The 16,414-nt window shown below is 39.2% G+C and overlaps 1 protein-coding gene across 2 annotated transcripts in view; it reads right to left on the reverse strand.

Moving 5' to 3' along the window:
* The window catches only part of SRGAP1 (SLIT-ROBO Rho GTPase activating protein 1), a 265,130-nt gene that overhangs the window by 59,630 nt on the left and 189,086 nt on the right, over positions 1-16,414 (reverse strand). For both annotated transcript variants that reach the window (XM_028532604.2, XM_028532603.2), the window contains exons 7-9: positions 12,976-13,197; positions 10,791-10,892; positions 206-403 (exon numbers count right to left, since the gene is read on the reverse strand). In XM_028532604.2, the coding sequence (XP_028388405.1) occupies positions 206-403; positions 10,791-10,892; positions 12,976-13,197 (522 nt within the window). The remainder of the gene's footprint in view (positions 1-205; positions 404-10,790; positions 10,893-12,975; positions 13,198-16,414) is intronic.

The raw sequence follows: 16,414 nt of genomic DNA on the forward strand, positions 1-16,414 counted from the left end.
TGCATATCAGAATTACCAAAGGAGTTTTTAGAAAGTACTAACTCTTAAACCTTATCCCCAGGCCAACTAAATCAGAAACTCTGAGGGAAGACAGGAGTCCATACTTCAATAAAGAACCCCAGGTGATTGGAACGGGACTCCAGAAGCAGCATTTCGGGACCCCAGATCTGAGTCCTAAGGGTGGCTGGGGAGGCAACAGACGCACCATGAAGTAGAACTGCTCAGTCTCCTGCTGGTTTGCTCTTCTCTTGGCAATGCTGGGCTTACTCAGGTAGGTCTCCGAGACAGTGGACTTCACAGATTCTGTGGAGCGACTGTGCTGGAAACATTCAGAAACATCATAGTCTTCGATGGTGACCATGTCTTGTATCGTCTGCAAGGTGGCTTCAGTCGTCTTCTTAACCTGGGAACAGGAACGTATTTCTCACACTGTGTGTATTTTGTAAATCCCACAAACATGCAGTGAGAATCCATTCTGTCAGGCAGAGATGAGAGAGACAGGCAAGCAATATCCCATGTCACTAATATAAAAAAAGCAACCTTTTTCAAAATTATCCTAAGGAGGACATCACTTTATATTTGAGTTCTCATAAATCTCATGTATCACTGGGTGCTCTCTCAATTACATTTTTTAAAAACATTTTTATTTATTTTAAGTACTTTACTTATGTATTTTTAGAGAGTAGGAAAAAGAGGGAGAAAGACAGGGAGAGAAACATCGATTGGTTGCCTCTCCTACATACCCTGACCAGGGAGCCAAATTCCCAACCCAGACATGTGCCCTAACTGGGAATTGAACTGGTGACCTTTAGCTTTGTGGTACGACCCCCAACCAACTAAGCCACCCACAGGGTGGCCTCTTATTTTAATGTAATCAAGTTACTGATCTTTTCCTTTATTAGTGCTTTTTGTGTTATTTAAGAAATATTTTTCCTATCTCATGGCAATATAGTGTTCTACATTATCTTCTAGGAGCTTTTTAACTTACCTCCAACATTTATTTTCCACAATTAGGCTATACTCCACTTTGCTTATCAAAGTCTAATGTAAATAGATAACATTATCCTTTTTCCCAGATAATATACAGTTTAGAACACCTATCTCCATTGACTTCTCCTGAATTATATGCTATTTTTGTAATGTACTATTATATGTAAATATTTATGTATGTTTAAATATAAGACAATATAATGTTTTACACATATATAAATGTTGTTACATACAGTCAGTACTCATTTAGCTTTATCCACATATTTTATATTCTTTGATCCTACTCCTTATAATTTTAAGAGCACTCTTCCTTTAGAAATTCATTCTAGCATGAGTCTGTGGTGTTGAACTCTGTCTTTATTCATGTGACATTATCTCTTATTTCACCTTCATTTATGAAAGATATTTTTCCTAGTTGGCAGTTATTTACTTTTAATACATTAAACATATCACTGTACTTTCTTGTGCCTTCCATGTTCCTGATAAATGAGAAGTTTGCTGCCAGTCTATCACTATTTTGAATGAACTTTGTTTTCTTTCTCCATCTGCTCTTAAACTTTTCTACAGTTTCACCATAAGGTTTCTATGTAATAATTAAAAAAAAATTCTACCTGGAACTTGGGGGGGGCTTCTTGAAATGTGTGATTTTTTTCATAATCTTTGATAAACTTTCAGTCTTTATCTTTGCAAATATTGTCTCTCCTTTCTTTTTTATAATTTTTCACTCTGAGTATTTAGTTAGTATGCTAAATATCACTGTATTCTCTATATCACTTACTCTTCATATTTCTACCTTTTGTTTTTCATGCTGCATTTTGATTATTTTTTTCTGCTTTGTTTTCCACTTTGATAATTCACTCTTCAGCTGCATCTAATCTGTGGTTAAAACCATCCACTGATTTATTAATTTGGGTTATCATATTTCTCAGTTTTAGAACTTCTATGTGTTTTACTTTCTAATGTGTTATTTCACAGGAAGCAGCTCTTTTATAGTTTGTTTCTAAAAATCCCAATATTTGGAGTTTCTATAGTAACATGTGCCTAGTTAAACATGTACTTTGCCATGTTTAACGTGCTCCTGTGTACAATGCACACCCACATTGTACATGTTATACACGTGATTATCATACCAATTACTGTACCCATGCTAAGTAGTCAATACACCCATGTATAATGCACATCCTTATTTTTCCCTCAAATATTTGGGCAACAAAGTGTGCACTATACATGCATGGCAAAATACGATATGTCTCTGTTGTCTCGTGTTTCTTCTGGCTATCATGTGTTCTTATCTCCTCATGTGCCTAGTTATTTCTGCTTTGTACAATTATTTGAAGTCCAGAGTTTATCATCCTCCAGAAAGAATGTCTGTTTATTTTTCCAAACCATTAGGGTTATTAATAGTTAAGAATCATCAGATTTTATTTCTGATCAAAATATCTGATACTCTTCTTTTTACAAACGTATGGTTCCCTGTGTCATGGGCTTTAGGCTTGGCCATGCATCTTGTCCTGGGTAGTGAAATGTGAAGAAACCAGCTGAGTGACTCAGTCCATCATTACAGGAAGCAGACATATAAAGATCATTTAAACAAAACCATACTGCAAGTGATTAAAGTCACGATTACATATTTATTGGCTAAATGAAAAGACTCATCACCCCCGCAGCAAGGTGGCAAAACAGGATGCACCCCACTCACCTCTTCCCACAGCAACAAAAATATGGCAGCCATTCACAGACAAAAGTGCATTTGTGGGAGCTCTGGGATCCAGGTAGGAGCTTGCAAAACCTGGTGGAGTCTAAGACTGGGAAGGGCTGATTTCAGGAAGCAGGCCTGTGCCCAGGTGGCAGGCTTGCCAACCATGATCTTTTACAGACCCAGAAACAGCCCTTTCCCCTCTTGGGCTCAGCTACAGTTCTGTTTGGCCTTGGTTCTGCCACCAACTCCACCAATGGACCCAAGAGGAATCCCATCCACCTGGGCCTTAAGTAAGAGGACTGCTGACCTTGACACAGTTCCAGTTCTTCTTAGTCCTGGTGTGGGAATAATTCTCCTCTGCCCAGGACTTGCCAGAAGGCACACTTGTCCATGTTCCTGGAGGCAGACCTGTTGACTCTGGTCCAAGAGCAGATCTTGAAGTTGTGCTGTAACTCTGCTCTTGCCCCTCCCAGCTGCAGTCCAGGAGTAGTCCTGCTCACCTAAGGGCCTGACAGGAGACATGCCCAGCCATGCTTCCAGAAGAAGGCCCACCAATCTTGCTCTGACTGTAGCTCTTGAACTGGCTCCATAGCTTGGCTCCAGACAAGCTCAGCTGCAGTCCGGAAGCAGTTCGCTTGAAGAGGTTCCAGGGAGGAGACATGTCCGCCTGTGCCCTGGATGCAGGCCTGCCAACTTCGGTCCATTTGTGGATAATGAAGCAGCCCTGTAACTTGGTTCCAATACTTCTTAGCAATGACCCATGAGCAGTCATGCCCGCATGGGGACCCAACAAAAGGCAAGCTTATGCATACTCCTAGTGGCAGGCCCACCAACCTGGGTGCAACACTGGATCATGAAGCATCCCTGTCACCTGGCTGCAGTCCTTCAACACAGGCTCAGCTGTGGTCTTAAGCCAGTTCTGCATGCCAGAGTCACGTCCAGTGGCCTGGCAGGTGCCACACCTGTTCGAGAACCTAGTAATACACCTATCTGTTGGACCAACTGTGGCCTGATGTGGACTCCTGACCCAGTACCATGCTAACTAACTAAAGTCTTAGAGGAAGTACCATTAGCCCAGGGACTGGCCAGGATCCACACCCACCCAAGCCTTTGGGCCCACCTATTGTAGACCCTACTGTGGACCCAGTATCTGCCAAGTAATTTCTTGTCATTGTCAACACCACTGTTCTTCTTTTCTCAGTTCTTCCTCAGAAGCAAGAGTGTTACATTACAGTTAAGTCTGGAATTGTCAGGAAAAATAAAAGATGTGGCAGAAAACACCAGAAATGATGGCTGGGACTATGTATTATCCCATGAGATGTTCTTGACGAAGAGTAACACTAGCTTCTGACACACACAAGCCATCTTAATAAGTCACAAGGGGGAAGATAATGAGGCAAACATAAAACAGCTAGTATGAAACTTGTAATGACTCTCCATTAGCTGCAGGAAAACATGGTTGGGTTTAGTAGAAGGAGAGGCCAGAAAACGTGAGAAGGGATTACAAACAACCGGAGAATGTACTGCACTGGAGGCATGCCTGGGGGGCAAGGACTCTGAGATTATGATCAAGAGAACCCAGTGGGAAAGGTGACTTCTGTCAGCTTCTGTGGACGGGATTTTTGCCTTTTTTCTCCCAGGACACTGCAATCAATGGAGAAAAAAAGAAAGGTGTCTCGGTGGTTTCATTCTCCAGACATACTATTGAACTTCTAGGGCTGCTGTAACAAGGTCCCACACACCAGGTGGCTAAAACAACAGAGGTTTATTGCCTCATAGTTCTGGAGGCTGGAAGTCTGAAGACAAGGTTCCTTCTGAGGGCCGTGAGGTGGAATCTGTTCCAAGACTGCCAAGACTGTTCCAAGACTGCTTGTGATGGCCACTTCTAGGTCTCTTCCCATTGTCTTCTGTGTTTCTGTGTCTAAATATCCCTTTTTATCTGGACAGGGTTTTATTGGATTAGGGGCCGCTCTATTGACCTGTCTTCAGATAATGTCATATTATGAATTAGGGTGTCACCATGTGATTTTTGGGGGAACACAATTGAGAACACACGACATTATCTATAGCAGTGATTTTCAACCTTATTCATCTCATGGCACACATAAACTAATTACTAAAATTCTTCGGTGCACCAAAAAGAAAGTATAATTTTGATTCATTCACACTGGATGGATATCGTTGTGTTGGTTCTTGTCATTTCTTTATTTGACAATCTACAGGAAAAAAGGTCAGTGCTCCTGACTAAATAGTCAGCTATCGCATGTTTTAAAATTTCTTGCAGCATGCCGGTTGAACACTGTTGTCTTAGCATTGTGCCTTGCACCACGCGCCTGGGCGGGCCTACTCGTCCTTTAACACCCATCAATCTACTTGTGCAGGTGACCCCCAGGAGTGCCTTCCCTTCCTCACTTATCTGCTTACTCCTTGCCATCACTGACCTTGGATGTATGTTGATCACAGTAGTGTGTCATTTCAGATGTGTTAAAAATTAGCAGAAGGGGATTGTACACACATGCACACACAGAGAGATTGGATAAATGCCATAATTAAGTAGCTGAGGATGCAGACACTTCCAGGCAGCACAGGCCACAGCAGGCAGGAGCAGAGTCATGCATGGCCTTCCCTCACTTCTGGTACCCAACAGGAGGTGCAGATGCTAGTGACCCTGTCTATGCTGGCCAAGGTGTTACCTGACCTGGAAAAACAGGCCACCTTGGGGAGGGGTCTACCACAATTCCAGAGGAATTCACATTAATTATCTATGTACTTGCACTTAAGAGGATGTTTATAAACACCAAACTTTACTGATTTTCAAAAACATTCATTCTCAGCAATGACACACCTTAATCCAAAGATCATTGCCCATGGCTCTATGAACAACATTTGGCCTTCTGCTACGTCTCACAAAGTGTGTCTTCCTCCAACTCCAACTTAATGGCCCACTGAGTGGACGTGATACTGAATGTGGTCTGAGGAGCACAACGCCAACGGTTGTGACAAACAGTCTCATGAGCACCCACCACACTGTTTACAGTACTATGTTTTCAATTGATAAGGGGAACAACTTGAGGTCAGGGACAGCCTACAAATCTTTATATCTCTAGTCACTAGCACAGTGCCTGGAACACAACAGGCTCTCCGAAAAGTTCACTGAAAGAATGGCGGAAGTTGAAATCATCCTCCTTTCAACTCCACAGATGCCAAAGAAATGTTTGGCATACACCAACAACATGTGGTTTCTTTGCTGACAGTCCTTGTGGTCTCTGACATCTTCTTTGGGGGGTATGCTACCTCATGACTCACATTTACAGCTTTTCTATAACCTCTCCTCATTCTGCTTGGTATCCTTCTGGATCAAGGCCCTCCCTGCAGTGAGTTAAAGCTTAGCTGAAATGATACATACCTACACATACTTATATGCATTGCTTCTAAAAATATGTGTTTTCAGTGAAAGGTGGCTGATCCTGTTTTCAGTTGTGGCCAAGATGATGCTATCATTTAAGAGGTAAGTGGCAGTTACTTCTTACTTTGACTTTTCCTGTTCCCCTTATCAGTAGAAGGTTGCAGGCATTAAGAAATACTTAAATAAGTAAAAATGAAGTTAAAGCCACAGAAACCATCAGAGACAGCAATTATAAGTTGGTGGTTATCAAGCTCCATCTTATACCAAGTATCTGGTATAGAAGAATCTGACAATTGCTCGTAAGGGTTTGACCACTGATTTATATGACTTGCGATTTTACAGCAGCCTTTGGTACTACAGGAAAACTGGAAGGGAAATGTAATTTTTCTATGGTATAACCAAATCTCTTCCATAAATTACCCATGCCATAAAAGCAGTACCAAATGTTTGTCTAAAATCTTGTTCATTATTGTTGAAAATATCCTGTGTAAGGAATATATTTTTGGAACAGTCTGTGAAATACTGCCTAATATTTGAAAACTCTCGGTGGAACATTTTAAGTGATGCTAGGGAAATTTACGTGGGGCTATCAGTTCATTAAATCTTGTTGCAAATTAATTGAGGAATCACAGGCTTCTGTCTTTTCCATTCCTTTCAGGGATAAATCTATAACGTAAGGGGGACTTGTTTTATGTGTAAGGTTTTAGTCATAGCACAGAAGTGACATGCTTATAAAACTCTATTTTCTGGACCAAATGGTCTGAAAATGGGACAAGCTACTTAAAACTCAGGCTGTGCTAAAAAATCGAAAGGCATAATTTCTCTAGTTAAGCAGTTCATTTTCATTTCCTTCCTTTGCAGAGTAAAGAAAGGAAAGAAGAACCTGAGAAAAGGGAAATGCCGTCTCCAGGGAGTTACTCCAGAGACTAGCTTTGGGAGAAAAAACAGGAATGACTCCTAAACTGAAATCCCTATGACAGAGGTGAAGAGTGAACTTTAAGAAAGTGGACAAGACTGTGCAACATTGGAAAGAGTTTGGAAAATGTTTATGGGCTGGAAGGTAGAAATGATCATTTAGACTTAGGTTGCTTTTAAAGTGTTACCTTTTGAAGTAATGTTTATTAATGTTTCACATGAAAAGTTATTCTTTGAAGTAAGAAAAAGAACATGAAAAAAACTGGGAATAAGTTGTGTAGAAAGCAGGCCCTGCTCTATTTCTATGTGCACAAAACCTGATGGACAGTAGTGTTTGTTGACTGGCTGACTGACTGGAAGTGGGAATCTCAAGAGTGAAGTACCAGTGATGCAAGTTTGCAGCAGAATGAAACAGAAAGCTCATTTTAAAAGGTTCAGCAAGCAAATGGAAAGTTCTAATGTGAAAATAAACGTCACAATCTATTATGAATCTGCAACAACCACAAATTTAATCAAGTCATTCTCAAACTTTTCTTTCAACTTTTAGTATTTATGAGTATATTGAGCTCATTTCACAAATGCTACTGCTCTCTATTCTTTAAGGCAGGTGCTATGAACTCAAATATCTTCAAGAGCCAACGGAGTAATGAAAATGAGGCAAGTGGGCTGAGCGGGGAGCATGGCAAATGCAGCAAAGACACTGTGTCTAGGGAAGCATCTATTGCTCAGCTCAAGCAGGTCATCATCCTGTAGAAATGTAGGTCTAGTGTAACAAGTCTTTCTAATTTTTTAGAAGCTAGAAATCAGTATTTTTATTCAAAAATTTCAATTTTTAAATGACAGCTAATTTTTAAAAATCAAGCACTGTAAAGCAAACAAAATTAATATGTCTAACGGGCTCTGAGCATATGAACCCTTCTAAGAAGGCTTTGTACAGCTTCAAATAGTTCCTATTGTTTGTTGTTGTGTAAGGTTTGGTGAAAAGGTTCAGGTATTTACTGAACTGCACTGTCCATTCTTTTGTAAATTTGGATGAAATTCTGTCTCAACTTTGATCTTTTTACAGCAGTCAGAATTATTTGTAGGTAACTGAACCCCTGCTAGTAGAATTTGGACTTTATGAGTGTGTATATTTTGGGGCAGAGGCAGAGAGTTATATAGAATTATATATGTTTCTTACTTGTATTGAGTATATTTTGGTTTGATACCAATGTGTCAATTTTCTGTTCTATAGTGGGAGGTTGAGAGGTAAGTTCTTCATTTACAGTTAAGTGCTACACAGGACTCCAAAATCAGCAATGGCTGCTCTGTTGTTCCCAAGTTATGTCTCTTATATTTCACATTGTATGAATGACTCCTTACAGCCTGGTCCTTACGCTAGACAGATGCTAACTGTGACTTGCTCATCTCTGCACTCTCCGTACCTGGCCAAATATGTGGAGGGCAGAAGTTGCTCAGCAAATATGTACTGTGCTGAACTGAACTGACCCAAGTATCCAGTCACCTTAGGTGGGCTCTCCAGGCCTCTCATCACATGACTTCAGCTTCACCCACGGCTCATCCCCAAGGAGAACCTGGGTGATAATCTAACTGCTCTGGGAAAGCAAGGTTCTCCCAGTATCTTTTCAAGGTACCTTGAAATATGTTGAAACATGTTCCTCCTTCTATACCTATGGAAATCTACTGACTGTCAAAAATCTAATTATTTTCCAAAAATCCAATTTAAATCTTACTTTCATTAGGAATCCCATTCCACTACAGTACATCTGTTCCATACAACAAATCATAAACCACCAGTCATGCTCACAGGAACTATCAAGACAAACCAATTCATTTGTTTCTACAGTGAATTTTTTCAAATTAACCCTCAGGGAGTGCTATCTGTCTCATCAGTTTATACAGACACTGGGCTTCTCCAAATTTATGCCCAAAGGGACATACATAAAATGTTACAAACTCAGAGGCCTGGGGAGGCCAGAGAGGTAACATGAATGCAATGTAACACGAGTCCAATGTAAGAGAGTCAGGAGCTGAAACTATGACGAAGGAATCTAGCCCAGCTCTCCCCTTCGTGGGGCAATGCAGGCCCAGAGTCGCCGTCTGCCCTGTTTTTAATAGGCCAGAACCGCGGGAGCCAAATGAAACAGGTCTGTGGGCTGCCAGTACTGACTCTGTGTGTAGCACACTATTTTCCTAGAGTTTGGAGAATTTTTCCAATGAAAACAGCAGGAAGACTTGCATTAAAAAAAGTAGAAGTCACATATAAACTGTAAGTTCAGTAGGATCCAGTAACTGTATTAGATGAATATTTTGTGATGCCTCACTCAAACCCTCATGCCTCAACTCTGAAACACTTCAAGGAGAGTAAGAGCTTTCCTTCGGAAAGGCTCATTTGTGGGGCTTTACAGAGATCAAAGTCCTAACCCCATTGGTTACATCTTAAATACACATGTTTGAATAAGGGGTGGCTTGGTTCTTCTGGAAAGGATGGAAATCGGAAAGCTGCAATGGGTTTTGACCAAACTATACTGGTCTTCAAACACATCAGTCTTTTTTAAATACAAACACACACACATTCCCATAGCTCAAAATGTTCCAGTGGGACTGAAATAAAAGAGAACACTAAAGTGAATTTTTATAAAATTCATTGCTTTTTTTTCCTGTTCCACATTGCTTACTTTGGGGAATTGTTTGTCCCTAGAAAGAGATGTTTCTGTTGGGGCCGTTAATCAAAGGGCTCTCTGAGTGGGTATAGTATCTAGGCTGACCATTGAGAAAATCCCATTTCCTGGGATGTAAGGGCTGGTTCAGAAGTATGCATGACAAGTCAGGCCCATGAAGGATCCTCTTTCAGAGAGAAAAGTGCTAGAATGGGTGAGGTGGCAGCTGTAGGTACCATGTAGTTCTGGCTCTCCCAATACATGGCAGAGGGGAGGAAACTCCTACCCACACACCTGAAGGTATCACTTCAAAGTGATGAAAACAGAGATTCTTGATAATATCATCTGAACACAGATTTAATATGACTGCAGGTACTGAAACCTGATCAATAAGTAAACTTCCAACACATAAATTTGATTTGGGTCCCTATAAATTACAACTCAGAGCCATGATAATACAAGAAACATTTATGATTCATATTTTTATTTAAGGAGAACATGGATCTAATTAAATTAATTTCAGAAAGAGGCAGCTGAATTGTATGACTACTTCCTGGCTCATCATATAATTCCCATTTTATTGTTCCATATATTTAAATCCACTAATGTCAACAAACAGTTTCTATTCTTATTCAAGTACTATTTTAAAATGATTTTTGTACTCATTGTATCAGTAATGCCATGTTCAGTCCCAAAAATCTACAGAATACAAAAAACATAAAAAGTGCTAATTTCAAAAGTTATGATTAAATGAACACACCCGTCAAAAGTTCCATGCCACACATTATTGTATATTCTTGGACACACAGGTTGAATTTGATAACCTATCAAATTCATAAACTTTGATAATTCATAAAATTCATAAAAACTGATAAACAATTTTTAGTGTGAATTACAGATTCCATGTGTATGCAGTGAAGCTCTGGCAAAGTATTCATCTATGGAAGAATACAGAATCTGCATTTATCCCCTACAAAGAGTATTTTAGGAACCCTGATTTAGCTGAAAATGCATGATGAAGTGATTGCATTTAGAATGTTAAGTATGCCTAGGTTGTATGAAAATGTCTTCCAGTTGACATTAGAGTTCAGATTACTCGTGGGGCAGAAAGCATGCTCACCTCCTCATTCTCGATTTTGAGAGTGGCCAGTCGGGACTGCAGCTGCTGGTACCTGAGCATGAGCTCTGCCTGGACCGGCTGCTGAGCGCTGACTTGACACACCTGACGGGGAACCAGAAGCCACAGTTACAACAGGAAACCATCGAGCCAGCCTCCAGAGGGATGGCTCTCCTATTTAAACACTGCATGAATCACGCGGATCCCAAGATTCCAATTACATATCTACTTTTAATAGCCTCCTCAAAACCTCAGCTTTAAATATGAACTGGTTATGTAAGTGGGAAGAGCGGAATGCAGCTGCGTGGCCTGGACACGACTGGAAAGAGAGCAGCTGCAGAAGCATCCCTCTAAGAACGAGGCAGTTACTGGAGACAGAGCTCTGATGCTGATGTCTCACTCGTGGAATTCTTAATGACTGTAGGGCAGATGACAGGCGAAGAGTGGTCCAAATGGAACATCCAGGCACAACGGGGCAGGCAGCAGAGCCTGCTGCTTACAGCCAGCTGGGTAAGTGTGGTAAGTTACTAAGCCTTAGTGTTCTTATCTATAAAATGGGCACAATAAGAGTTCCTATGCCACAAGGTTGTTATAAAAATGAAATGAGATAATGTACACAAATCCCTTAGAACACTGCCTGGAACAGTAAAACCTCAAAAAAATGTGAAAAGCTATTATTAACATCTTTCAACCAAGGCTTGTCTTGCCAATGCCAGGCAAACGGCATGAGTCACCATGAACTTCAAGAGGCCACTTATCCTATGCTTTGTCAGAAAGATATTTTGGCCATGTTCTCAATGATAAATAAGGTCAAATTAGAATCTTTTAATTATATTAAAATTATGCCAGGAACAATTTCTTCTTCTCTTTCTTGTCATAGAAATACTCTCGGCAGATGAAGACTTTCTTTTATGGGGTCTCCAAAACATTACAGAGATTATTGCTCCCTGCTGATGCTGGCCATTAAAAAAATTAAAAAAGGCAACAGACTTACTTTATTAAAATAATATTAGTTTTAAAAAAAGGTAAAAATTATTAACCCAACTGAAGTCACTTGTCTGTGATATTTTGTCATTGTACAGGGTGGGGTAAAAGCAGGTTTACAGTTGTTCATATGGAAAATAATGAAATAATTAATAAAAAAATGACACAAGAATAAACTGTGTTTCATGTACTCACAACTGTAAACCTGCTTTCCCCCTGCCCTGGATGTTTAACATATCCATAGTCGAGAAATTAGAAGAGCAACCCCTTGGAGAAGCAAGTCTGGGCAGCACAAGCCACTCGCCCGTCAAATTCACGTGCTATTGGTATAAAAAATGGTCACTGTTTCTAATCAAGTAATTCACTCTATCAAATCAAGCAAAAATAAAGTTACATTAGAAATGAGCAGGTACAAACATATATATCATAAGTCTTCACATTAGGTGTTTCAGAAAAAATTACGGCATTAAAAAATCTGCCTTGGGTATTATAATTACATTTAGTTTAAAAAACATACTGTCACCATGATAAGCTAAAATTGGATTTTTAATGTATGAATATTGCTTTGCACAGCTGGGACATCAAATGTTATATAGCATGCTCCATTAATTGGCTCGTCTTGTTTTCCCCAGTCCATAGACAATAAAATATACAATTGTAACTCATAAATAGTTTCAATGGATTTTCTTCCCTTGAGAAAATAGGATAGAAAGGTAGATTCATATAAAAAGATATCAATTCTAATGCTTACTTCACCAATATGAAGTCAAATGGAATATTAAAAATGTTTTGCATTTTTTCCCTCTCTCCCATTTTCCTGCCATTTACAATTACTTTTCTTTATGGGGATCTTTAAAACAGGATTACAAGAAGTCTTCAGACAGATTCCACTGGGCCAGCACAATGTTTTGTTCTGAATTGAAATTTGAATATTTTGAGGTAGAGGAAGAAGTTTTTAACTAACTCAGGACAGTTCCGTGTTTACACCCAACTGAGCTGCACAAAAATCTGTTTGGCCTGTGCAGGCATCTGATTATTTAATCCTTGCTTGAAAAGGTGGCATCAAAGGCTGATCTTAATACTGTGTAATTCCATGTGAGGGCAGGAGAGAAAAAACTGGGAATTCTTACAACTGTTGGGTTACAGCAGGTGACGAGCAATGGAAGTGAGGAGACAATTCATTAGTTTTAAAACCATTACTGACCTCATCACCTAGGTGAGACTGAAACTCGAACTTCATTGGTGGACAGAAGGCAGCAGGGTACATCTCCATGAATCTCTGCTTATCACTCCTGGGCTCCAAATTGTCAACCGCATTCTCAATAATGTCTAAGCCTTCATGCCTGGAGGTTTCAAGGTTATACTCCGCAGAGAGATATGTTCTTAGGGCTCTGTTCAGACTTGCATGGTAGCCAAGATCACAGCACTTGAAAATTAAAAGAATACCATATGACAGGATTGAGAAGTATAGATTGGTAGTTACAAAACAGTTCCAAGGATGTAGAGTGCAGCACAGGAAATATCTATGGTGCCAGGTAGGTACAGGAAATAACAGGGGGTACACTTTGCAAATATGTGGTTGTCTAACCACTATTCTGCACACATGAAACTAATACAAAATAGTATTGAATGCAAACAGTAATTTAGAAAATTTTAAAAATTAAAAGAACACCATATACAAATATTACTTTGAAAAGAATAAAAACCTAAACATGACAGCTACAACTATGAAATTCTCAGAAAAAAACAGGCAAACCTTCATGACCTTACATTAGGCACTGCTTTCTTGGACATGCATCAAAAACATAACTAACAACAACAACAACAACAACAACAACAACAAAAAACACATTGGATTTCATCAGATTTGAAGACTTCTGTACTTCAAAGGGCATAATACAGTAAAAAGATAATCCACAGGATGGGAAAATAATTTTTTTTGCAAATCATATATCTGACAAGGGATTTGCATCTAATATATATAAAGAACCCTTACAACTCAATAATAAAAAGACAACTAACCCAATTTAAAAATGGGCAATGGGTCTGAACAGACATTTCTCAGAAAGGGATACAAAAATGGTCACAAGCATATGGAAAGGGTTCAGCATCTCCAGTCATCGGGGAAATGCAAATTGAAACCACAGTGAGATACCAGTTCACACTCATTAGGATGACTACAGTCAACAAGACATAAAGACAATTCTTGGGGGAGATGTGGAAAAATCCGAAGACTTATACACTGTGATGGGAATATAAAATGTTGCAGCCACTTTGCAAGAGTGTGGTAATTCATCAAAAGATTAAACAAAGTGTTAACATATGACTTGGCAATTCTACTTCTAGGTATGTATACGAAAAGTAAAAACATTATCATACAAAACTGTATGTGAATGTTTACAGCAGCTGTATTAATCACAGCTGAATACAAACAACCTAAGTGTCCATCAACTAACGAATAAACAAAATGAACCATTATTCAGGCACAGAAAGAAATGAAGTACTGATGCATGCCACAATATGGATCAACCATGAAACACTGTGCTAAGTGAAAGAAGCCAGTCATAAAAGACCACACATTATATGATTCAATTTATATGAAATGTCCAGAACAGGCAAATCTGTAGACACAAAAGGTAGACTGGTAGTTGCCTGGGACTAGAGGAGGGAGGAAATTGGGGAGGAATGGCTAAGGGGTATAAAATTGCTCTCTGGAGTAATGAAAATGTTCTAAAGTTGGCTGTGTGATGGATACACAATTCTGTGAATATACTAAAAGCCAACTGTAGGTTTTTAATGAATGAACTGCATGGCATGTGAATAATATCTTAATAAAAGTGTTAAAAAATAAAAGCAAAACCAAACATTAAAAGGAAATAATGAAAAAATATCATTCAAGTTGTCTGTGAATACTAAGATTGATACAATGATTTATTGAAATCTTTCTCAAATGCAACCATGCTAAGTGTAATATTTTAGATTTGCCTAATTTACTGAGGACTCAATAATAATCTGTACTCTTTTAGAAATGAGAACAGTTCTGAATCTGCTAAACAGTCTGGGAATGCCTTATTTCTTATACCTAGAATGAAATTCTTAAATAAGAAATGGTTTAATCTCCAAAATACATAAAGAACTTACACGACTATACTCTAAGAAGACAAGGAATCCAATTAAAAAATGGGCAAAGGACATGAACAGACACTTCTCCAAGGAGGACATACAGAAAATCCAAAGACACATGAAACGATGTTCAATATCGCTAGCTATCAGAGAGATGCAAATTAAAACCACAATGAGATACCACTTCACACCAGACAGAATGGCCATCATAAACAAAGCAACAAACAACAAGTGTTGGAGAGGTTGTGGAGAAAAGGGGTCCCTAGTGCACTGCTGGTGGGACTGCAGACTGTACAACCACTATGGAAAGCAGTATGGAACTTCCTCAGAAAACTAAAAATGGATCTGCCTTTTGACCCAGCAATTCCACTGCTGGGACTCTATCCTAAGAATACTAAAACACCAATCCAAAAGAACCTGTGCATCCCAATGTTCATAGCAGCACAATTTACAATAGCTAGATGCTGGAAGCAACCAAGATGCCCATCAGTAAATGAATGGATCAAAAAACTATGGTACATTTACACAATGGAATTCTATGCAGCAGAAAGAAAGAAGGAGCTCCTACCCTTTGCAACAGCTTGGATGGAGCTGGAAAGCATTATGCTAAGCGAAACAAGCCAGGCAGTGAAAGACAAATACGATATGATCTCACCTTTAACAGGAACCTAAACAACAAAACAAAGAAACAAGCAAAATATAACCAAAGACACTGAAATAGAGGACAGTCTGACAGTGACCACAGGGGAGAGAAGAGGGAATTTCAGGGGACAATGGGAAGGGTTCACGGAAACAAATTTAAAGGACACATGGACAAAAACTAGGGGGAGGGTGGTAATGGGAGGGAAGTGGGGAGGGTTGGGAAGGTGGGCTGGATTGGGAGTAAAAGGGAGAAAACTGTACTTGAATAATGATTAAAATAAAAAAAAAGAAATGGTTGCCAAAGACCTCTTATTATAGATAAAATTTTATTTGTATATCTAGAAATAAAAGTGTTTTAGGATTCTTGAATCTTCACTACCTTTAATTTGTATTTATATTCACTTTTTCTTTCTTTTTTTTAAAATATTTTATTTATTTATTTTTTAGAGAGGGAAGGGAAGGGAGATAGAGAGAGAGAGAGAAACATCAATGTGCGGTTGCTGGGGGTTATGGCCTGCAACCCAAGAACGTACCCTGGCTGGGAATCGAACCTGGGACACTTTGGTTCTCAGCCTGCGCTCAATCCACTGAGCTACGCCAGCCAAGGCCTATTTATATTCACTTTTTCATGTTGCATTTCCGTATAAGATCAGTTATAGCTCCGTATAAGATCAGTTATAAATTACTGACAAAATTTACATTTACACATAAAAGCAATATAAATCTTTTAAACAGGAAACAAGTGGTTTTAAAGATATAAAACTAGGTCATCCCTATATTGTTCAATTTGATTGAATTCAACTCACTAATCGGCCATCTATTGGGTGCCTGGGAATCTACTAGGCTCCGGTAATATGAAGACTGGAACACAGTAAAAT

The sequence above is a fragment of the Phyllostomus discolor genome, chromosome 2, assembly GCF_004126475.2.
Source record: "Phyllostomus discolor isolate MPI-MPIP mPhyDis1 chromosome 2, mPhyDis1.pri.v3, whole genome shotgun sequence".
NCBI classification, from domain to species: Eukaryota; Metazoa; Chordata; class Mammalia; order Chiroptera; family Phyllostomidae; genus Phyllostomus; species Phyllostomus discolor.